This window comes from Gopherus flavomarginatus, chromosome 1 (genome assembly GCF_025201925.1).
Source record: "Gopherus flavomarginatus isolate rGopFla2 chromosome 1, rGopFla2.mat.asm, whole genome shotgun sequence".
Classification (NCBI taxonomy): Eukaryota; Metazoa; Chordata; order Testudines; family Testudinidae; genus Gopherus; species Gopherus flavomarginatus.
The window spans coordinates 59926495-59951990 of record NC_066617.1 but is presented as its reverse complement, the minus strand read 5'-3'; the positions used below and the strand labels follow the sequence as shown (position 1 = coordinate 59951990).

General features: G+C 39.8%; 1 protein-coding gene across 2 annotated transcripts in view; it reads left to right on the top strand.

The window, feature by feature from the left end:
• The window catches only part of NELL2 (neural EGFL like 2), a 264640-nt gene that overhangs the window by 187015 nt on the left and 52129 nt on the right, over nt 1-25496 (top strand). For both annotated transcript variants that reach the window (XM_050936133.1, XM_050936132.1), the window contains exons 14-15: nt 8113-8235; nt 9601-9696. In XM_050936133.1, the coding sequence (XP_050792090.1) occupies nt 8113-8235; nt 9601-9696 (219 nt within the window). The remainder of the gene's footprint in view (nt 1-8112; nt 8236-9600; nt 9697-25496) is intronic.

Here is a 25496-nt window from a genome sequence, read left to right as displayed (position 1 = left end):
GTGATCTGATCACATGCCCCCATAGTGTCATAGCAGCCATGACTTGGAGGCTGTTTGTAACATCCTCAGGAAGGCTCCCTGGTGGGAGATTATCTTCTCCTAAAATCTATTGTTCTCCCTAGTGGTCCATTGATTTGAATGGGCCATTCCCAGCCAGCCATCTAGACTGACAGTTTTTGCCTAGTGGGCATTCCCCAGGTGTAAATAGTCAAGAAGCCACATAGACACATGGACAATATTCCTAACTTCAGATACCAAAATGATACATGCATACAAGTAGCATAATCATATTCAGTAAATCATAACCTTTTCAATGATATCTTACATGATCTATCTTGCATAAAATACATCATAATTACGCCATACTCATATCATAATAATATTACTATAAAGAATATGGGCTGTAGTGTCACAGATGGTATGTGAGGGATTCTAACCTAAGTAAGAAGATAAACTTTAACCTACACACTAGCTGTCCGGTGTTTCGACAGAGGCTGGAAAATATCCTGCTCTCACTGTGCCATAAAATCCATAATTAGAGTCACTATGATCCAAAGAAACTCCTAGATGAGGATTAACTGTTTCTCCAATTTGTGAGACACAAACACAGTGAGAAGGTGAACGAATCCTTCTGCTGCAGCAGGCCTTGTGGTCTGTGAAGCCACCTCTATCTTTTCTCTGAGTGTGAGAGTTCACTGTGAAACAAGAAATTTTACCAGAAAATCTGTGGAGAGTTTCTTAAACTACATTCTCAAAGAGCACAGTTCAGGAGGATTTGGATTTAGATTTCATATGGAAAAGCTGTATTTGAAGATAATACTGAAACGTTTCTCTTAGGTTTAGCTGGCTTAAGAGGTTTTCTTATCTCTTCGTGGAGGTAGAAAGCAAAGCAGGCTTTCCTAGTGAGAAAGGATCATGTGGGGTTAGAGATGGGAGATACTTTAGCAGGGGGTTTCGCTACCAGACCAAAAACTTTAGGATTTCTCTTCTCTTCAGACAAAGAATATCAGTGGGCAGATAAAGATTTTATCATGTTGATAGCTAAAGATATTATTAATGTTACTGATGTGCACACATGTGAGGCAGCAGGGCTGGAAGTCCCCCTCAGTGAGGTTAAAAATGGCACTTGGGTAGTGTCAGTATAGAGCAATTATTTAAAATTTATGAGGGCAGGAATGAGTAGCCCACTGCATTTCTGTATTTATAAATTCGCCTTCCATCCCAGTGCACCATATGGGTCCCTCCCAACCCCAATACTGGCCCTGAACTGTATTGATGCCTCTCAGCCAAGATGTCAATTTTCAGCAGACCATGTTGTTTCTGCTGTTCGAGAAACCAACGTTACAGAATTCGTAATTCATTTATATGAGTTCTGTTAACCTCAAACTGAGATAGGGCAAGCTGTAAATGGGCAACTCACGGAACCCCTCTCAGTTAATATTGCCAGCCACCAAGAACAGCTGCCTTATCATTGCCCCTCCCAGTCTCCAGTCGCCGTGCCCTCTGCTGACCTGTTATTGCTCAGATGATTGATTGCCCTTTAATCTACAGCTTTCATTTCGTGATATGTTCTCCCCTTCTGTTCTTCTAATTAGTACAGAGCTTTGTGAGCTCCTGAATCTTTCTGATAATGGATGTGAAAATGGCTGCTGCATTTTTACCATGTTCAGTGATAGGGTTTTTCTCCTGAAGTTTTGCTAGCGGCTCCTATATTAGGTGTTTTGTTGTTACATTGACTCCAAATGTAGAATAAGTAAAACGAGGAGACGCAGACATCTGGATGAACATCGTGGCAGCTGTTCTCCCTAAAGAACAATGATGGACTGAGTAATTACAGACAAATGGCATTTCAGAGATCAGAATGGTCTCTAAATGGCAACAAATAAAAGAACCATTTCAGGCACATACCATGCCAGAATCACTTATTACTATTACTATTATTTATGCTGCAGACACATTATGCTGGCACTCATCATGATTCCGTAGTTGAGAGTGATTTCATGTTGCACTTAAAGCAGGGGGTCAACTGCTTATGCATGAAAAATACAGTATACCATCCTCCAACTTACTGCACTCTTTGAGTATAGAACGAATTTTCTGAGAATTTACAAGTAAAACGGTTAATTAATTTGAGGTAAAATTAATTAAAACTGGGTCCTTTAAGAAATGTAACATCTGTCTTTTGCCAAATGATCCTAATTATGGAAAGTTTGAAGAGACTGTATTATTCCATTTAGTTAAAATTAATTTAAATCTTGTGTATGAGCTATACAAGAAGGAATTAGCTTTTAATTAAGCTAAATTATTAGTGATTGTTTTGATTACACAAGCTACAGACTAGGTTGGGTTAAACGCTTCAGGTGACTCTCAAACAGTATCATTATTAGAGCTGGGTGGTGTTTGTCAGCTGAAACTTGTTGGGAAAAAATGCAGATTCAGTGACAGCAAAATGTTGCATAAATTTATATCAGTTTTACTGAATTATTTGTGTTAAAAAATTCCAGAGAAATCCAAAGAATGTTTCAATTTTTCATTTCAAAATGACTTTGTTTCAAAATTTCCTTCCATTTTATTTTAAAAATGTAAAAACATTAAATACTTGAAACTAACAAAACATTTTGTTTGGGGTCAAACAATATTTCATTCAACCCGAAATGGCATTTTTTTCAATTTTTCAGTTCACGGAAAATTTCATTTTTCATTCAAAGTAAAAAAAAATTGGGGGAGGGGATTGCTAGTAAACTGAAACATCTATTATTCACACGGGTCTAGTCATTATGACAAAGGTAACTCAACCGATCCTGAACATTCTATTGATTGTAATGTGTCAGTGGAATGAGGAGATTGGATGTGTATGGTAGATTACTTGGCCCAGCTATCCCTGCTCTTTAAAGATTCCTCATGCTAGTTTGGGCATCAGGGCTTGAAAGGCTTCTCATGGCCCTGTTGTGTCAGCTCCACTGTGAGGCACATGTGGAATTCTTAAAGCACAGAGATATTTGGGATTCTGTGACATCTTAAAAGGGAAAATATGGGGGAAAAAAACCCTAATGTCTTTTAAAAGCATTTTCATAATCTGGGCCCAGAATCACAAAATGCCTTAACGGTTACTGCAGGGCATCACTACAGATCAGAGTTAAGGCTATGTGTGTGCCTCGTTTGTGCATTTCCATTCCTTACACATTTGGATTTCTTTTAAGTATGACTTTAAATCTGAGTTTACTGGATTGGTAATACTGAGTTTGGGGATAATTATAATATCCCTGTAATGTGTTTTACCCTTAAGTTACTGCTGTACTCTCAATTTTAACTCCTTTTAAAAATAGTTACTCTTACACTTCCACCGTCTTGGATGATGGGTCAGTGTCCTAAAGAATCTAAATACAGAAAGGAGAAGTAGGGAGATGAAAAAGGATCACATCACATAAGGAGAGTGATGAGTGGCAAATGCCATATTAGTCTCATATTTCTTTTTAATTGTTTTAAATATTTATTAGTGGAGTATGGAGTAAGGGGAACAAATGAAGAAGTTGAGTTAATAGCAGCATGGGAGTAGGAAAAGAATGGAAGGGTGAGACGTCTTTTGTGTATATAGTGCACTGGAATTTACTACCTTTGTTCTTCAGAACTCTTCATGCTGCTTGAGACAGTTGGTGTAATTGTCCTAGTGCACTGAAGTCAGTGCAGCTGGGACAATTTACACCAACTGGGGATCTGTCCCTATGAGGAAGTACTTTTGCCCTTGCAACTACTGCTATTTACCTCCACAATCAGAAGTCACTATCAGCTTTATTTATGTTTAGGACTTTGTAGTCTGTCTTTTGGAGCAAAGTAATTTTGTCAAATAGAAGCCTTTCTGAAATACAGTGCTAAGTGCTGTTTTGTAAAGAAGTAAAATGAAATATAGTGTATCAGTAAAGGTGACCCAACTGTGCAGTTAGCTTATATAAACATAGGGAAACAACCTACATACTCACACTTTTATATTTCTTTATCTAAGCCATCTGTTTTCTGAAGGATCTGAATGGATTGTACATATGCACTTATTGCCACTGTGAAGTAGTAGCAAAAGCTTGCTGAATTCTGGAGCTAAAACGGTTTTTGTCTCGGTAGAGTCCATTACTCTAGGAACAGCTTAATCAACATGAATACCATATTTAAGGCTTCTGTTGATTCCCAAAGCAGAGATATTATGAATGTTAATGCACTTGAGCAGAGTCCTGGCTAGTGTTAAATGGATTTTAGATGTATTAGATAATATAGCTTTAGAAGTAATGACTGAAACCAGTGCATTTGCTTTTTATGGAAAATGCATTTATACATATTCAGATTTGTAAATCATAAAATCTCTTTGCAAAAGTAATTTTATTTCCTTGATTCTTTATTACTGTTGTAGCTGGCATGACCATGCCATCATCATAATGATGTGTAGTGAAGTGAATATTGGATTTTTGTTAAATCTGCCACATTATTTCTAAAGGTGCTTGAAATAAATATTAACTCCTAGTATACTTCATCCATAAGAAATAACATGTTTGTTCTGTATTTACAGTTCTAATTTGTGTAGAATTTGTTATACTTACCAAATGGAAGAAACGGTGTTAAAGATGAGCTGCAAAGTATTTTTTAAAAGTTGATTTTGCTTCATGATATATGTTCACATCAACTGTTTGCAACATATTGTTTATTATGTGTGTGAGATCGCTCACCTAAATCCCTATAATATCTTTCTTTATTTAAATTGAACATTTTTAGAAAAAGAAACCAAAATAACAGACATAAGAATTAATTAGATTTTAAGAAACAAAATGCCATTACAGTCCATTGTAAATATTCATGTACTCAGTTTTTTAAATATGTATTATCTGATAGGCCTTATCTTGTATCTCAGGCTATATTATGATCTATATATAAATATAGGTAGACAACTTTGACATTAGTTTTATTATAGATTAATTTTTTTAAATGCATACAAAACCTCCTTTCTATGAGATTTTTACCACCCCCTCCAAATAATTTATTTAATGCACCATGCACCAAAGTAATGACAAAGCCATGTACAGCTAATCAGAACTGCCACTCTCTAGCATGGAGCATACAGACATGTCAATGAGCCTTAAATTTAAACAGTTTTAACAATAGTATACTAGCACTGAATGTAGATGGAATATAAAACATGAAAACTCATTTCCCCCCACACTTTTCAAAATGTCTCTTTCTGTAACTGAGTCTAAAATCTTCCTGTTGCTCTGACACATTTTCTTCAAAACTAGCAATGTCTCAGGGCTGTTCTACACTACTGTGGTAAAAAGATCTAACTTATGCAACTTCAGTTACATGAATAATGTAACTAAAGTAGACATTGTTAGATCCAGTTACCACAGTGGCTACGCTGCACTGTGTCGATGGGAGAGCATCTCCCATCGACTTCCCTTACACTTCTCAGGGAGGTGAAGTACACAAATCAATGGGAGAGTGCTCTTAAGTACCCTTAAGCCTCATCCTGAGAATCATTTATAAGAATCATATATTATATTAGTTGAAAAGAGAAAAATCTAGCACAATTTGGTCAGGGAAGAAAAATGGCTACTTTGACATGAACTTTCTCACTTTGAATATGATCAGAAAAAGACAAAGCAAAAAAATAATCTTTTTTCATCCAAGCACTATTACTTAGCTGTTAGCGTGTTTATTTCATCTATAACCATGGATTGGAGAAAGCGAATAAGGAAAAGTTATTTACTTGTTCCCATAATATAAGAACTAGGGGCCACCAAATGAAATTAATGGGCAGCAGGTTTAAAACAAATAAAAGGAAGTTCTTCTTCACACAGTGCAATCAACCTGTGGAACTCTTTGCCTGAGGAGGTTGTGAAGGCTAGGACTATAACAGGGTATAAAAGAGAACTAAATAAATTCATGGTTAAGTCCATTAATGGCTATTAGCCAGGATGGGTAAGGAATGGTGTCCCTAGCCTCTGTTTGTCAAAGGGTGGAGATGGATGGCAGGAGAGAGATCACTTGATCGTCACCTGTTAGGTTCACTCCCTCTGGGGCACCTGGCATTGGTCACTGTTGGTTGACAGGATACTGGGCTGGATGGACCTTATTCTTATTTTAAGGAAAATACCTCTTTTAAGAGTTCACATACTGAATCATTATAATGTAATCTCTGGACTAAGCAACATTCAAAAGTACAGTAGTTTTCTATTTCTTTGTAGGATATAGATCATATCAGGTACTCTAAGGCCCCAGTTGGTTTCTTAAATGCATGAATTATCCTATTGATTTCAGTGGGAATACTTATATATTTAAGTACTTGGAATTTAGAGCCAAGTCTCCTTGGCCTGGAGACCACAACAGCTCCATGTCCCAGCAGCTGTGGATGCCGCCACAACCTCTTGCAGCTCTCCCCAATAGCTGCTTTGGACTGCCCTTTCTAGATCTGCAGCCTGTAACTTGCCCTCTTTCTCCAGTATACATTTGTCTGTATTCTAGGGCAGTGAAGGGTGTTGGAATGTTATCAAAGGAGTTTGGCCAACCCCACCATCTCCAAGGAACAGTGCTGATGTGCACACTCCCTGGCTGAACGTGACAGATAACTTGCAAAATTCAGTACATTGCAACGAGGATCCCAGTTATTGCGAAGTATTGCTGTACATATCCTACAACTCAAGAGACTATCATAATGGCATGGAAAGATATTTTTGTGCATTAAGTAAATAATACGTTTCCTACACTTCCATAGCTGTTACTCTGTTTTGTTGTATGGAATGAAAAAAGCAAGGAAATTAAATTATATGTAAATAACATTAAGATAATGTCACAAAGCCAGGATTTCAGTACAGCACAACTGATACTTGTGTGCCTAATTGCATAGGTGTGACATTTTTTCTCTTTTATAATGGACTGATCCCACATAAATATTACTGCACCCAGCATGAGGTTAGCCTGTGGAATTCACTGTTGCAGGAGGTTAGAGTCGAATACTGTAACTGGATTTTTAAAAGAGCCAGATCATTTTATGAATAACATTTTTAATTATCCATGCTGTGATCAGGGTAATTAAATCTCATACCTCAGGACTCGTGCCTGCAGTCCTTACTCATTACACTCAATGGGAGGCTCAACTCAGTGAAGATTGCAGAATTAGGGTCTCAGCTTGTATTATATCTAGGGTTATTATTTGTACTCTGCTACTACCCAGAGACCCTGCTCAGGAGTAGGGTCCTGTCGTGGTAGGTGCTTACAAACAGAAGAGGAGTTCTCCCCCACTCCTGTGCCCATACAATATTGTACAATTGGCTAGTTGCACCATAGATGCTCTAACCATCATTTGAAGCAAAATATTTGTCATTACAAGAGGCAGAATTACAGATTTGATGGGTCAGAGGCCTGAGCCAGTAAAACAAATTCTGTATGCCCATAATTTTATATCTAGTAAAGAAATTGCTAGTTACAATAACTAGCACTTTAGTGCTTTGCAAACAGTAATGCAAACACTATTAATTCTCATAACAGCCCTTTGAAGTAGATAACTATTAGCCCTGTTTGACAAATTGGAAACCCAGGCTTTGTGATGTTACCAAGGCCACAGAAGAAAGTATCTGAGTCCAAATTAAAATTTCAGGAGTTTGTGGTTCCCAGTTCCATGCTGACGCCATTAGAACATGTCTGAAGCAGAAGTTCATTTTGTATTGGACAGCCAGAGCAAGGCATATGGTATATCAATAAAAATGTATTAAACAGTATTTAACAAATTTGCTAGAAGCAACATGGAAACATAAGCAGCAGCCTAGCTTGTGTGTGCTGATCTGCCAAAACCAAGAACAGAATAAGGTAAAAGACCCATTTCCCTGAAAGAGGAGAGACACCTTTGTTTTCAAACTGCTTTTTTTTAATGAACAAAGATCAGAACTAAGTGCTAAGTGAATAACGAAGGAAAGCAATATGTCAAATTTCAGGGTGTTGCCCACTGCTTAATCCACTTCTGGACAATATGCAAATCCTGCTTAGTAACTACCGAGTTTATGGTTTATTTACATGGAAATATAGTTTATGGCAATATAAAAGCTTTGTGTCACAATTCAATAACGTTCTTTTGTTTCTCAGAGCACGATGAATGCATCACAAACCAGCACAGCTGTGATGAAAATGCACTCTGCTTCAACACTGTGGGTGGGCACCACTGTGTCTGCAAGCCAGGTTATACAGGAAATGGTACCATGTGTAAAGGTAAATTATCAGAAACCCTGGACTGTAACATGCTTTGTCTTTGGACATGATAACATTTCTCATTTCATGGTTTACACAAATCTGTTGGTGTACCTTGAAGAGGAAACTGTAGAACATTAGCATTTAAGTCCTGATTCCATAAAGAGGATTGCATGGGCCAATATCCATTGACTTTGTCTTTTACAAAGTTCCAAGTAGTTTGAGAATTTAGCATTTATAAATTGCAAGCTCTGAAATGGTGGAGTAAATACTTCTGGTATCTATCCCAAGATAATTTTGTTTTCATACAGAGTAGTCTGTTCAAAATAACCACAGTAACCAAGAACATTCCAGCTAGGAAAACCTATTACCAAATGCAATTTATTCACCATCAATCACTTGCTATTATACCTGAATGAACTACAGATTGAATTGCATATTGTTGCGTATGTAGTGTCCTTTTGTAAGTGAAAAAAGACAGCAGTAGATGCTGACCCTGAAACCTTTACTCTCCAGGAGAAGCTGGTTGCTTACAGCCACTGTCAGACTCTGGTAAACATTGCAGATTATATTGCTAGTTTTACAAAGAAGCTGAATTTTACAGAGCCACAAAGCTGCTTTTAGACTGTCTAGTGCTGCATTTCACAGAAGTTACTGAGATGTGAGGGCATTGGGTCCCATTCTGGTGGTAGTACTATATTTCAGATAGATGCAAAGCCAAGGTGCAGGCCACCTGTAATTATCTAAGAACCTCCAGAGTCCTGGCAGAATTCCAATATTTGTATCTGGAGAAAGTGGTCCTTGAATGAATAGATGCAGCTTCACTGGCATCAGTGTGAGGCACAAATGCAAATGTGAGGACAGATTTTGGACAATAATTGGTAAAGCCAGTTTTTTAAGCGCTTTATCTCTTGGGGTGATATTACCATTTTTTATAGTTTGGATGTAATAGCTGAATACAAAGAATCAAATAGCTAATTGATTTAGTGCTCAGTTGTGTCTAATAGGCATAGACCTGTATTGGGAGGCAGTGTAGAGCCGCAAAGCCCTCAGGAGGGTTTGTGCCTCAAGGGGAGAATCCGCTGTGAAGTAGGAGGCAGTGCACAGGCTGAAATATCTCAGCATGGTGCAATCTAGACCCCTTTCTGCACCCTGCCAGCTTATCTGGCTAGTGTGGTAGAGGTAACTAAGCTTCCGCCCTGCACCTTTTGGAGTGTCTTATATCCCTAGTACGGAACAGCCTCTGAATTAGAAAAAGCTGCAGGGTTTGCATTTGTGTCTGGCTGCTGCATTGGGGGCAGCTTGGGGGGGGGGGCCTATAAACACCTGCACAGTTACTATGCACAATCTAATAGGTTCTGATACTTTCTACTTTTGCTGTTTCAGCATTTTGCAAAGATGGTTGTAGGAATGGAGGGGCCTGCATCGCTTCCAATGTCTGTGCCTGTCCACAGGGCTTCACTGGACCCAACTGTGAAACTGGTAAGATGATAACTTCATTTATTATAAAATTATCCGTATGCCAATGTCTGCGCTATTCCAAGAAAAAAAATTTTCTAGTGTACCTCCTAAAAGAGGGAGCTGCTGCTGGAAAGTACTCAGTTATGCAGTAGATAAACTCAGTGACTCACTTTTCCCATATGCCTCCCAAAAGCATGTACTGTACCAATCTGAACTAGTAGCATATTGACATCTTACACCAAGGCATGGTTGACTAGCCTACATTCTGTTGCTCCATAATTATTCACTCACTTTTCATAGCAAATAGTTTTTGGTAGCTCCCACCGTCTGCATATCCTCTGATGCGTAGAAATAAACACAAACAGTTGTTCACGACCTTATTGTCAACCTGTGATTATAGTTCAGTAACCCACCTTCCCATTCATCCTCATTTGAGGACTTTTTTTAATGAACTCAGAGTAAGACAGGATTCAGTGCTTCCAATTCTTTTACTTTCACTCACAGCCTTTCTTCTGTGCTTGACATCTCTGGGGATGACAGTACCACAAAACCTTGTTTTAAAACTTTCTTTTAAAATGTGGGTCTTTGTAAATTACACCAGTTGGGTGCTTTACCAAACAAAAGTATCTGGGATTGCTCATATTTAGCACCTTGAGCGCTTGTCAATAATTTTTCTAAATTAAAATAAATAATTTCAGCACTTTTATTGGCTACTGAATTTTTAAATGGATTCTAACAGTAAATGGCCTCGGGGCAGAAGGGAAAGCGCTTTTAGATTGATTAGCCTCGCTATGCCTACTAAAAGGACAATCTGCCACCTGTGATTGACTATTGTTGCCATTCTATATTGTCTTCAATAAATCTTCAGCATGGGGTTGAAGAGGTAGTTTTAGAAGCACTACCTCTGTTCTACTTGCAAACATTGTCCAATTTAGGAAAATACTGGCTGATCTGACTTTTATACAGAAGAGATTCTGGTCCATTTGAAAGGTGAAAAATTTGCCTGTTGTCACTGTATGTCATGGTAACTAGAATGGATACTGCTGTTCTGCACAGGAGGGACATTGTGTGAAATAGCTGCAGCCCCATTGGTTGGTATCTTTAGCTAGGAATGTCAAACATTCTTGACCGTTGCATTTGCTTTGCAGTGTTGAAAATGATGTGGGGCAAAAAATAAAAGTCTTTTTTCATGTAGCTGTTCCATGGTTTTGGTTTCACGTGTTTTTACTTGTAGTGGTTTATATGCTAAAATAATGCTTTAGATATAAAGATGGCTTATAAGATGGTGTGATATTTTTCCTTCTATAGGACATACTGTTTGCAGCATTTCAGTGTTATCAGCAAAACATACTGCACATGTGCAGTTAATGAAACACTAAAAGTGGGAGCCTCACAAGCACTTAGCCCTCCTCATTCCCCTTAAGCCAATGAGAGTTTTGAGAGCAGAGTTAGGTGAGCACTGAATGCATTTGAAAATCCTGCCCTACATTTTCTAGATATGCTTTAGCAAATGTTTAACCTGAGTTTAGTAAGATAATTATGATCCATAACTTAGGGTCAGATATAGGTGTGGTGATCTGCACACGGACCACCCCCTGAGCCATGGATCATCATGGGAGGTGGTGTAGGAGCCACTGTGGCAGCCCAGACCACTGAAAGATTTGACTTTGCAGGGAGAATCTTCTGTTGCCCAGCAGACTTCCACAAAGGGGTCACAGACTTCAGTGCTGCTAGAATGAATAACCTGGAACCCGTAGAGGTCAGTTAGAAGACTCCAAGGAGATTTGGTCACCTGGTTTGAATATTAACGCTAACAACAAGTGCAGCTGTGTATGTTGTCTGGTAGCCCAGCTGCACTTTGCACCTTTTTTCTAGCTCTGTAACAGGATCCTAATTAACTTATATGTCACTTTGAAACACAGAGGATTGGTATATTCCATCAAAGCACCAAACGGCAGAGCACTCCTATTCATAACAGGCAAGATCTGGGTGATTCAGACATAGAACTGTCATGATCCAAAAGCTCCCTAGTGAAAATCTGAGCTCCAAACAGCACACTTCTTTTGAATATAGAATACAGCTTCCAAAACTCATGTCTTGTTGGTATGAAATGATCAGGACATCCATATCACAAATAATGCATATTGGAAAGTTGTGTTCTCACTTTATCCCTCAAGGTGCAATGACACCTCCCTTACCACTATGGGTTGGCTGTGCTCTCAGATGAGGAGGAATAGGGATAGTTTTAAAGCTGCCAAGGGAAGTTTTAAATTGCACACTTCTTATTTAATTTATCTCACTTTACAATACCTATATTTAGGAAGTGCTACCCTAGGTTATCGGAGTCTTTGCAGTAAATTAAACATACTGTCACAAAAAAATTGACCACCTGTTGCTCCTCACCCCTACAACTATAAAATCGTTAACCAGAGATTAAATCAAAGCCTATATAATAACCCAGCATCCACTATCACCAGTCTTTATTGTGTCCTCCCTCCCTAGAAGCCTGGATAAATAGGTGAGTTTGTATCATGCTTCAAAAGTCAACAAATTCACACTATTTTGGACCAATGGTTTAGAGGTAAAGGGCAGAGAAACTTCTAGCAGCTCCCTCACTCTTATAGCAAGTGGGTTCCAGCTCAAACAACACATCTGATCACAGCTGCTCACTTTTTTTTGTTTTTTGTTATGGGTGGGAGTGTGCTGTTTCTGGGGAGGAAATGAAGTCCATATAACCTACTATTTGCAGAGGCATAGGAATTCTCTGAAATACTTATCCTCCCGCACCCACGTGCAGGTCAGTGAAGTCCTGACCATTATTTTAACAAGGAGCTCCCACAAAAAGCCCCTCACTGAGTCTGTGATAACCCCAGGTGCTGACTAGAGGAGGGGGAGGGAATGGAAAATGTGTTGATTTGTTTTTCCATTTGAAGCAAAACCATTTCTCACTGCTAAAAGAGGAGACAGCACCATTTAGTAAACCACCTTTATCCTTTGCTCTTGAAAAATTGATAGTATAGCACAGTGTTCAGTAGGTATAATAAGAGGGGATTTAGACATCTGTGGGAAGTCTGGGGACATCTGTGCCCAGGAAATATTTTTGAAAATACCTGACAGAATCAGACTTTTTCTTTGCAAACCCACAAAATTTTCTCATCAGAAATATTTGAGGGTCCCAGAGGTAATTCATATCTGGAAAGGATCATTTTCTAATATCTAGAGAGTGGGGTGGCTCTATCAAAGGCAGAGAAATTGCCACAACTCTCCCTTTAATTTATTGCCAGAATTTTAACAGTGGGCTCACAGGCATCCCTGAGAATTTCCTCCAATATATCAATAGTGCACACCTTCAAATTTATTACTGCACTTTTGCTGATCCCTTTTTCCTCTCACAGGCCACATCCCTTTTTTTTGGGCTTTGTGAGGATATCTCTGGACCATTTTTGTGTTGCTATGGCATCAAATCAAGTAGGAGGATTTGGTCTGTGTGCTTAGGATTTTGGCGCAGTTTTTGTAATCAACAGGATAGGAACATATAGCATTTTGGGGGAGGATTAGGTATAATTTACCATTCCGTAACTGTACCTGCATCAGACAAGAGAATCAGCCCTGTGATGTCTATTATTTATACAGTAATTAATCTTCAATAAATCAGTTCATGAAAATCTACTGAAAATAAATTAACATACAAAACAGTCATTTAAATTAAATTGTTGAGATACAGTTTAATGTGACTCCAAATTCATTACACTATATGCTGTGTGTAACAGCTCATTAAATTAAATGTAGAACCAAATTTATGATAAAGTAGCCTAAAAAGCATCCAAAGCCATGTTCAGAAGAATGCTCACTAATATCATACAATGTAGGCAGAGTTCAAGTAAATGCACTTTGTTTGACTTCTTCCCATGTGGGATTTTTATCCAAGTAAAGTGTACATAGTGTGTGGAAACTTCACGACACAAATAAAATACATTTTGTGAATACTTGGTGGTCTAGAAAATGCAAAATATAGTTGATATTTATAACTAATTTTTGTAAGCTCCCTTCTAATATCTATAGTTTGAAAGATTAAAATTCAACTCCTAGGTAATTGCTATAGATAAGATCTCTCTAGAGTTATGTGCCGCTTTCTGTACAAGCTAAATATTTAGCATGTGTGACTGTTGCTCTTTACTGCATCTTCAAATTAATTTGTTCAGGTGCATTGACCATGATAATAGAAAGATTCAGATTATTACTATTCCAAGGGGATCTTGCGAAAATCCTTTAATTCCAGTGCTCAGAGCTTTTAGGAAAATAGTTGTACCAGTACTTGGAATATAATTTGTTGTCAAAGCTACTACAAAGCCTGTTAAGTTTGCTTATATTGCTAAACCTGGCGGATTATTTTAGCACTTTTAGCATCGCAAGATAACTGTTTTGATTTAATCTTTTGTTCCTGGTGTTCAGCTAGAGGAACTACAGCCAGCCCTTGGCCAGGTAGGTCCTGAATCTAACAAATTATGACACAAATGGTAATCGAAACCTGTAGAGCACTGAACTCTTTCTGAAAGAACTGGAATGGCTGGTTGCAGAAACATTAAAGGTTCTAGGTACCAAATTGCATTAGAAACTCGCAATAAACTTTTCCAATGTCATATTTAGAACTCATGACATTTTAGAAAAACAGTTTTCTTTGGAAATTTCTCAAAATGAAATTTATTTTACTAGCTAAACTGATTAAGACTACCTTTTCATGAGAAAATGCAAATAAAAGTCAACCACCAGTAATGAACCTGCATTCTTGGTGAACCCCGACACACTGCGTGGCCAAATTGATGATGTAAGGGTTTGAGATTATTATTATTGTTGTTATGTGTTTGTCTTACAGTAGTGTTTAGGCACTAGCTGAGAACACAGCCTCTTTGTGCTAGGTACTCTACAAACAGACTAGGGGACAGCCCCTGACCCAAAGAATTTACAGTCCAAGTAGACAAGACAGATGTGGGATGTGGCAAGAAGTGTAATGCACAAGCGCACGAACAGAGTGATGGTTTGCAAATAGTACGTTAGTGCCACGATTTTTTGGTTGTGTTTATTAAATCCTTTGAGCTAAGCAGATGGACGAAGGGAGGGCTGGGGTTGGAGTGAACAGCCAATCAGCACAGGGGATGGAATGTTTAAAATGAAAACTGAAGCAGTCTGATTACACCATCAGTGTTCCTTAGTCCCTGCTTGAATTACAGCTGCTCTGCTAGCTTCAGCCTCTGGTTGGCTGCTCCCTGTAGCCTCTTTCCCCAAGGTCATAAGGCTGGAGGGGGAGGGAAAGGGAAAGAATGCATGGGTCCTAGTGCCCCCTGAGGGAAGTCCCCCATCTGCAGTTCTTGGTCTGAGGGGAGTGGGGTAATATTTTAATAGCATCAAAGGTCCAATTTAAATGCAGCCTCTTTTTAGGGATCTCAAGTCGAGCACCAAAAATCACTAGTCACTTTTTAAAATCTTGGCCTGTGGGTCTAATTGCGCCCTCTGATGAATCTAAAAACAAACAACAAACAATGTTATTGGTCTGGTTTAAATGTCAAATGATCATTTCAATCTGAATTTTCTTTTTTTAAATTTAAGCTGTTTTAAACTTTTAACATCGCTTTCAGTATTTCAGAATACATTTCCATGCCCAGAATTGACTGCAGTCAATGGAAACTTTGACAAGTACGAAAAATGAATATGATATCACCCAGCGTTTGTGGTTGAATGTCCTTTATTTTACATTCAATTTTAAAAAGAATCCCTAAATAATAAACCTCCTAGTAATTGCTTACATTGCTATAGTGACCCTCTAGTAGAGACCTCTGAGGGCCAAGTGGCCTCATGGTTACTATACCCCATTTCCAGTCTCTTGCCTCCAAAGTGGAAGGGCATCAAGTCCAGTTTCTAACCCTTATGCATGGCTTATCCTCACCTCAGGGTTTCACTGTCCTTACCCTTCCCTTACTGGAGCAAGGCACTGAAAATGAGATTTATGCCCCTCTTGCAACAAGGGCAGTTGGTAGGGGATCCCGGGCTCTGTGAGAGACAACAATGTAGGGGAACAATGAGGCTTCTTTGGTACCCTTGTTCAGCAGCCCTCAGGGTAGGTCCCTCTTCCTCTTCAGCCTCCTCCCTTCTGAGCTGATTGACTCCGTTTTAAGCTTTCTCTCCACCTGGACCATGCACTGCAGGCCTGGAGGGGCAAGGCTTTCTGGGCCCAGTGTTTTCCTTTAACCCCTTCCATCCCAGTGTGAGGTTTGTAGAACCCACCACAGTTCCTCAGAACAGAGAACAGATAGGACTATTGTGTAAAATACAAATGTTTCTTTTGCTGAAACTGCTGGGATACAGAGCCCATATAACTGAGGAGTACAGCATACGGGGCATAGTATCACCACATGTCTGCCTAAATCCTGCCCTGATATATGGAGTGAAATAGATTGCTGACTACACTACAGTTGGGCCTTCTTAAAGCTGGTCACTTTGTATGTAACTTACTGGTTCAATACAACAGAATAACTTCCTTGGAGCTATCATGGTCTCTCCATTCAGTGTATGTAAGAGGCCTACTCAGTCTCTATAAATATTCTGTATGAAAAACCATTGGAAAAGTTCATTTAAATGAAAGTGCAGTAAGGAAAGCAGATAGTGTACAGTTATGTGCATGCACACTCATGGGACAGTACAGAGCCATCAGGTTTAAGTCTTCCGTTGAAGATAATGAGTAATTTCAATTTGAAATGAATAGTATTATGTCTCATAGATTTTTAAGGTCAGAAGAGAACATCATGATCATCTAGTCTGACCTCCTGCACATTGGAGGCCACAGAACCTCACCCACCCACTCCTGTAACAGACCCTAACCTCTGGCTGAGTTACTGAAGTCCTTATATCATGACTTAAAGATGTCAAGTTACAGGGAATGCCCTGCACAATTTTTTAAAACAGTTTGGTGTCTGAGAGGGTCTTTTAAATTACTCACATCTAATTTCTCTTTTGCTCTCTTATAATTCAAGAATAATTGTGCAATTTAAAAAATATCTGTATAAATATTTTTGATGACATTAGTAGGTTTTAGTAGATGTCAGTGTGCAAGAAGTTCCCCTTCAGGCTCTGCCAGTATATTGATCAGACACAAGATAACCTGGCTATTCGGAGTCTGTATCTCTTAATAGTTGGAGTCTTCAAATCATTCCAAATGGTGACATGACTAATGGGATGTATATGACAGATTTGGCAATATCCTAGACAAACTTTTTTGCATTAAGAATCTTAGCAGTTCATTCTATTACAAAAATTAATGCTTATATATTATTGCGGGATTATACATAAAATCTGTAGGGAGGAGACCTGGCTAATGTAAACCTTGAGAAGTGTTCTGAGCTACAAAGAACTATTTGAAACAATGTGAACTTTTAAAGTTAAGTGAGTTTCCTAGGAAATCTGTAGGGGGAATATATGCAAATATAACTCCTCTGATTATGCAAAAATCCAGCCTTTGAAGCTAGGCCCTGGGGAAAGACCCATTGTCTATGAATTACTTATTCCCAGATCAAAGACCCAGGTTCTAGAAAGAGGAACTACATTTTTCATGACTGTGCTTGTTCTGAACCAGGATGGTTATGAACTTGTAACCACACTTATAAAACCTCTAGTGGGGTTTGAAGGATTGTTCACCTGCCAGAGCCCTTGTGGGAGCTGGGCTGATCTCTGGTAATTGTATTAGCATGCATGTTCTTTCATTGTTTTTAATGTTATCTTTTTGCAGTGCTTCTGCTTTAAGAATAAATGTGCTTATATAGAAAAAGCTATGTGGTAACTTAACTATGGGTAATTACGCTGTTATTAGCCTTTGAGAAGAAAAGCGAACCAGGCCTGCTGAACCAAGTCTGACTTGCTGACTTCACAGAATAGGCTACCTGGAATTATGTCCATCAGGGTGGATAGAGACTCATGTCTCTGCCCAAGAAAAGTGAGGGCGAACTGTGACAATGTGGACAAACATTTGGGGGGAATAGATTGAAATCACAAAATTCATCTTTACTGGTGACATTATCTACATTTCATGTTGATGGAGGTAAAAGCTACTGAGTGCATCTACTGTGCTGGGTTAGGGTGTAAAGAGCCTAACAACAGTGACCCAGATCCTGAGCTATCTTAGTTTATATCAGTTGAGGATTGGTCCCAATATTTTTTCAGATTTAATACAAATTTAACAATGGGTTGGAGTTGTAAGTTTCCATAATACCATAATCATAGAATCATAGAATATCAGGGTTGGAAGGGACCTCAGGAGGTCATCTAGTCCAACCCCCTGCTCAAAGTAAAACCAATTCCCAACCAAATCATCCCAGCCAGGGCTTTGTCAAGCTTGACCTTAAAAACCTCTAAAGAAGGAGACTCCACCACCTCCCTAGGTAACCCATTCCAGTGCTTCACCAACCTCCTAGTGAAAAAGTTTTTCCTAATATCCAACCTAAACCTCCCCCACTGCAATTTGAGACCATTACTCCTTGTTCTGTCATCGGGTACCACTGAGAACAGTCTAGATTCATCCTCTTTGGAACCCCCTTTCAGGTAGTTGAAAGCAGCTATCAAACCCCCCTCATTCTTCTGCAGACTAAACAATCCCAGTTCCCTCAGCCTCTCCTCATAGCTTATGTGCTCCAGCGCCCTAATCATTTTTGCTGCCCTCCGCTGGATTCTTTCCCATTTTTCCACATCCTTCTTGTAGTGTGGGGCCCAAAACTGGACACAGTACTCCAGATGAGGCCTCACCAATGTCAAACAGGGGAATGATCACGTCCCTCGATCTGCTGGTAATGCCCTTACTTATAGAGGCTAAAATGCCGTTAGGCTTCTTGGCAACAAGAGCACGCTGTTGACTCATATCCAGCTTCTTGTCCACTGTAACCCCTAGGTCCTTTTCTGCAGAACTGCTTCCTAGCCATTCAGCCCCTATTCTGTAACAGTGAATGGGATTCTTCTGTCCTAAGTGCAGGACTCTGCACTTGTCCTTATTGAACCTCATCAGGTTTCTTTTGGCCCAGTCCTGTAATTTGTCTAGGTCCCTCTATATCCTATCCCTACCCTCCAGCGTATCTACCACTCCTCCCAGTTTAGTGTCATCTGCAACTTGCTGAGAGTGCAGTCCACGCCATTCTCCAGATCATTAATGAAGATATTGAACAAAACCGGCCCCAGGACCAACCCTTGGGGCACTCCGCTTGAAACCGGCTGCCAACTAGACATGGAGCCATTGATCGCTACCCGTTGAGCCCAACGATCCAGCCAGCTTTCTGTCCACCTTATTGTCCATTCATCCATCCCATACTTCTTTAACTTGCTGGCAAGAATACTGTGGGAGACCGTGTCAAAAGCTTTGCTAAAGTCAAGAAATAACACATCCACTGCTTTTCCCTCATCCACAGACCCAGTTATCTCCTCATAGCAGGCAATTAGGTTAGTCAGGCATGACTTTCCCTTGGTGAATCCATGTTGACTGTTCCTGGTCACTTTCCTCTCCTTTAAGTGCTTCAGAATTGATTCCTTGAGGACCTGCTCCATGATTTTTCCAGGGACTGAGTTGAGGCTGACTGGCCTGTAGTTTCCCAGAGTCTCCTTCTTCCCTTTTCTAAAGATTGGCACTACATTAGCCTTTTTCCAGTCTTCTGGGACCTCCCCCAATCACCATGAGTTTTCAAAGATAATGGCCAATGGCTCTGCAATCATATCCACCAACTCCTTTAGCACCCTCAGATGCAGTGCATCCGGCCCCATGGACTTGTGCTCGCCCAGCTTTTCTAAATAGTCCCGAATCACTTCTTTGTGTGTTTGCCATAAACAGATGGTTAAGGGTTAATGTCTCTGTTACCTGTAAAGGGTTAACTAGCTCAGTAAACCTGGAACACCTGACCAGAGGACCAATCAGGAGACAAGATACTTTCAAATCTCAGTGGAGTGAAGCCTTTGTTTGTGCTTTTGGGGTTTTTCTTTGTTCTCTCTGGGTTCTGAGAGGGACCAGACATGTATACAGACTCTCCAATTTTCTGAAACAGCCTCTTCTGTTCAATTTAGTAAGTACCAGTTAGAAAGGCAGTTTAGTCTTTTGATTGTTTTCTTTATTTGCAAGTGTGTATTTTGCTGGAAGGATTGTATCTCTGTTTGCTGCAACTTGTATTTGTGCTGGGGGGGAGGATTCTCTCTAGTGTCTATAAGCTGAAAGACCCTGTAACATTTTCCATCTTGATTTTACAGAGACAATTTTTACTTTTTTCCTTTCTTTTATTAAAAGCTTTTCTTTTTAAGAACCTGATTGATTTTTTTTATTCTGGTGTAAGACCCAAGGGGAGGGGGTCTGCACTCACCAGGGAATTGGTGGGGGAAAGGAGAGAAGGGGGGAGGAAAAGCCTGATTTCTCTCTGTGTTAGGATCACTGTCTCTCTCTCAGGGAGACTCTGGGAGGGGGAGAGAAGGGGGCGGAAGATGAATTTCCTCTCTGTTTTAAGATTCAAGGAGTTGAATCACAGGGATTTCCCAGTGTTACCCAGGGAGGGGAGAATCTGGGAGGAAGAAAGGAGGGGGGAATGGTTTATTTCCCTTGTTGTGAGACCGAAGGGGTTTTGGGTCTTGGGGTCCCCAGGGAAGGTTTTAGGGGCCAGAAAGTGTCCCAAAACACTATATTTTTGGGTGGTGGCAGCTCTGTCATTTCTAAGCTAGTAATTAAGCTTAGAGGGGTTCGTGCAGGTACCCCATCTTTTGGACGCTAAGGTTCAGAGTGGGGAATCATACCTTGACAGTGTTATGGTGAAATTAGAATTCAGAAAAAGGAGTGTGAATTCCCTCTTACTTGCACTAATATTACACCACTGTAATTCCACTGACTTCAGAAAACTGGTCAGAAACCTTCAGATCCTCATGTAAGGTAGAAATGTTAAATTTGGCATTCTGATATCCTGCCCATCTTGCCTTATGTAGCACCAGGGGAGTGTGAGGTGTTGGCAGGGCCCTCAAGCCTTCTTTACACTTGGGGAGGGCTTTCATTCAGTTTCTTCTTCTTGGCTGTACTCCAGTTCAAGAAAGTAGTTTTAGGAAATAATGAATACATACCTCTGAATGTCTGTTCAGGGCACTTTTAATACTCTTAGGTTGCTTTATTCAGAATTGCTTTAGTCCCTCTGTATATCAGCAGTTAACATCTATCATGTCTTAACCATTTTATAATTATCTGTTGTTGTGACTTGGTTAATTAACTTGGTTTTTGGCATGTAATATATGCAAAAACATTCAGTGTAATACAAGGTGACCAGCTATCCCAGCAGGAGCAGGACAAACCCAGACTGTGCAATGTCACGTCCTAGACACCAGGTAAGGTCTGCCAAAATCTTATTTGGCTGATCTAGAATGGAGAATGCAAAGTAACTTTAAATCCTCTGCTTTCTCTCTTGCTCCCAGGGCATTATATTTTGCAAAAAACAACAAGGTCTGGAGCTATTTTCTGCATAGCCTTGTGTCCAGTGGGCAGCTTCTATTTATATGGGATGCTTGCTGAGGGAACAGTCACTGCAAAGTGCAACAGAAAAGTAAGGGCCTGATCTTGTGAGGGATTGGGCACCTTCAACTCCCAAACAGATCAAACAGAGATGAGCGTTCTCAACGTTATACCAGTTGAGGCTCTTAGAGCATTAAGAGTTACTCAGGGTTGTATGGGGTTCTTTTTTATTTATTTATTTTATAAAGTTCTGACCACGGCTGGTGAGCTCAAGATTCATGTCTGAAGCAACCAGTTTTTACTTTTTTTTAACATTAAATCTCTCCAATCTGTTTCAGAATCTGTAGCAAAAATTAAAGACAAAAACCAAATTGCTGTCTGTCAATCTTTTCTAATGTTTCAGAAACATCTGTTCATCTTGTATTAGTTTTTTTCCCCTTTTCTTAAAATCAAATATCTATTGCATCTTCTGTTTTACTTCTTATCAAACCTGGAAAAAAGTAATCTCCCCCCTCCCTCAGTCTCTGGAAAAACTGGGCCTAGATCCCAGTTGGTATAATTGATGTAGCTCCACTGAAGTCAGCGATGCTATGCTCGCTTACACTAGCTGAGAGTGTGGCCAGTTGTAACTGTGCTAAACTCACCACTGATGCCTCCTGCTGGTCATTCTGGGAATTAGCTCAGTCTTTTCACAGGGCGCCCTCCTCTGGTGGTTTCTGCTGCTGTCACTTATGCTCTGGACCTGCCTCACCTCAAGGATTCCAGCATCCTGCTCAGCATACAACCCTCTGGCTGTGCCCAATTCCATTTCCCCCCACCCTTTCCGGGAGAAATGCAGTCCTCTGTCCAGCCACTTGCCACCATGGCCGACTGCAGCCCAAGTTTTTAGCCACTTGCCTTAGTGACAAACTGCAGCCCTTCACTGGCCACTCCAGTCTGCCCACTACTCCCTGACCCAGGGACCCTCTAGGCAGCAGTCACACACTGCAACTCCTTCAACCCCCACCATCTGTTTCCCTGGGCCAGTTCCCCGGAGCCCTAGCACCTTCTCTGCCCCTGTATCAGGGCTTCAGTCCTTCAGACAGTCAGGCTGGAGCTCCTGCTCGCTCCCCTGACCCGGCCCAGCACTGCTCTGTCCAGGGTGCTGGTGGTTCCCTTAGCCCTTCAGGGACCCAGTCCCTTCCCCCTGGACTCCCAAGAGGGAAATGCCCCCTCTGCCCTGCCGCTCTCTTTATATATGGGCCTGCTCTGCCTTAATTGCTGCTCGTTGTAGTCCCTCTCTGATTGGCTGCCTGCTGTCCCGCCTCCCCTTTTAACCCTGTCTCCACCAGTGTGGGGCGGACACCTCATCACACCCATAATCTTTAGATATTATCCCTCTGTTTCTCCAAATTATTTTTGATTAAGAAATAAATTGCAATAAGAGCTGTTCTCCTAAAAAAAGTATTGTATGACTTAATGTGGTTTAACGAGAACTCAACTATCAGTGTCTGTCAGGATCATATTGATATTTTTAACCAGCAGTAAGATAAACTGGGACCCAAAAAACATGTGCTGCAAACAGCTCAACATTTTAGAATTTTTCTGTAGCTCAGGACTTGGGTGAGCAGGATTTCTATTAAGCTAGAGTCTGGGTGAAGGAGCAGTAACATTCAGTTCAACATGTTCAGAGCTTTACTCCCATAAATCACCTTCCTTTTTAGTATTCAAGACAAATGGATGCCCAGTTCCGCACGCATAAAGATAAAACAGGTGACCATTAATGTCTGCACCCTTCATCAAATAAGAAATATACCAAGATTTAATAAAAGTCAAACTAGGGTCAATTACAATGGATGCTTTGTGATATAAGGATATCCAGTGCAATGCATTTTTCTAAGCCATTTAACTGTACAAAAAACATCCTAAAATTTCCTGTCTGCAAAGTCACCCTGTGGAGCACTTAGCAGACTACTGAGCAGTGTGGAAACAAATTCTGCAGCCTCTATTCAGGCAAAACTTCCATTAACTGCAGGCTAAGTACTCCCCTCTATTCAAATATAGAGGAGCAAACACTGGTAGAAATCAGGGAGAGGCTTCTCCCCTTTCCCAAGATAAATGGAAGCTAACAGGTTGGGAGGGTTACAGAATAGGTGGAGCTTAAGAGCTAACTCTCCTATAGGTGTACTCCTCCTCTAACCTGCATGGGAGTTAATGATGCTATGATTCAAGTAAAGAGGAAGGGTTGGGACCAGGTGCAGAAATATGAAACAGTGGCAACAAAACTTCTGAGTAGAGCTGTCTGGAAAGTGGCATTTCACTCCTGCAAATAATTTAAAGTTTTTGAAAAAGAAATTTGCCCCAAATCAGGACAAAGAGTTAACAATTCAAATTTCTCATGGGAGGAAAAAATATTTAAAAACTGTACATATCGATGGGTTTCTGTTGAACTCTTCCTTATTGGTCTCAGTCACATATGATCTGGGTGCTGAATTCTTTTTCTTTGCAACAGCTGCAGTTATCCATTCTATTACAAATGTATTCTGGCACTAGTTTCCAAGCCAAGCTCACCTCTCACTCCCAGTGAATTCAGGAAATCCTCTCCAGGAATTAAAACGTGAGAGACTTGCTGTGCATTGCTTCCAGTGACTCTCCTCTCAATTGTTCCCCCACCGAGTGTTTCACAACTGGGCATACTTTGACCTTAAAAAGGGTCTGCAGGATTTAGACCATAGACTAGCTCCAGGACTTGTGGCACTTGGTCCTGGTAGTCTAACAGTAACATAAAATCTGAAGAGGTTTGTCACTTTAAGGAACAATAATACTGCATATCCCACATTACAGATGAAATTTAGTAGACAGTTAAAAAATTGGCTGAGTTGTCAGTGTAAGGCACAGTACTGTCAAACTTCAGCTGACTGACTGACAGCAAAAGTAGCAATTGTCCATTAGATTTACAGTTACTTTCATATTTACTAACAGGAAATTGTAAAAAAAGATTGTCAGTCACAGAAATTGTTACAGAAAGTTCTTTTAGCTTCTGGAAAATGAGACTTTCTTGCAATGAATGCTAGATTTGAACAAAGTTTTGAGTCCTAGCAAAGCCCACAGAAATATAGATATATGCATTCTGCAGACACTATAGAAATCTTACATACAAGGTTTGTAGCTTATGCATACATGAATAATGAAATTCAACGTACAGGTGTAAACAAATGCTCTCTTGTGCAGAATGTAGTCTATAAAGCTATGTTATAGTCTAAAGTTATTTGCATATGCTGGTACTACTTCAACCACATCTCAAAGTACTCTTTAAAGGAAATTTCCGGTAGAATACAATGATATTGTACAGGAAATCCTCTGCTTTAAATTCTTCTTTACAGAAAAAAAAATTACAATCTTACGGTTGTGATTTCCACTATACAAAAAGAAATACAAAACCTAAATTGGTACTGATCAGCACAACTTCTTTACATTTTCCAGATTAGATCTGGTTTAAATAAGATTAACTGAGGATGAAGAAAACTCCTGAAGTTTGCAAAAGAGTAGTATGGAATGGCCTACGAACTCATCAGATATCTGGAGTTTTCAGAAAACACAGAGCTATGATTTCTTGATTACTTTGGCCTCAAATTTACAATCCGTACCAAGCCTGTTCTAGCATAACCTTCTGCTATGATTCCCTCTCTTCTTTGGCGACCATTTTAATTGCACTTGCATTTCAGTTTCCATCAATAGTATATGGACATGCTTCTCCACCACATAATAGCAATGCAGTCATCCAAATGTACAGTAATAAAACTTACATTTCCCATTCCAAATAACGTAGCACCTCTTTCTTGTGCTTTAGACAATCTAGCAGTAGGTAATGTAATAAAGTTTGTGTCTGGATTACAGTAATCTTCTCTGTGTGGGATTTAAGATATTAAATTAAATTCCAAAATGTAACTGTATAATTTCTGAATAATGCTATTTTGTCCCATAAATTAAACATTTTAGATAAGCCAAATTAATTCATCAAACTTCAAGCAACTCTGAGTTTCCAAGAGTCACGTGTTGCCTACAAAACCCAATACTACTATCTATCATTTTTCAGCCATAGAGCTCATATAATTTTACAAAGGTTTGTAAGCATTGTTATCCACATTTTACAGTGTAGGAAATGAGGCATAGGGAAGCTGAGTGAACACCAAGAGTCAGATGGGAAGTCAGGGGCAGACAGTCAAGCAGAATATATAGCCTTCTGACTTCCATTCCCGTACTCTAGCTACTGGACCATGCTTAGTACTACTGAAAAGAGATGTGCTATTATTTTAAAACATATTCTAAATGGAATTGCTAT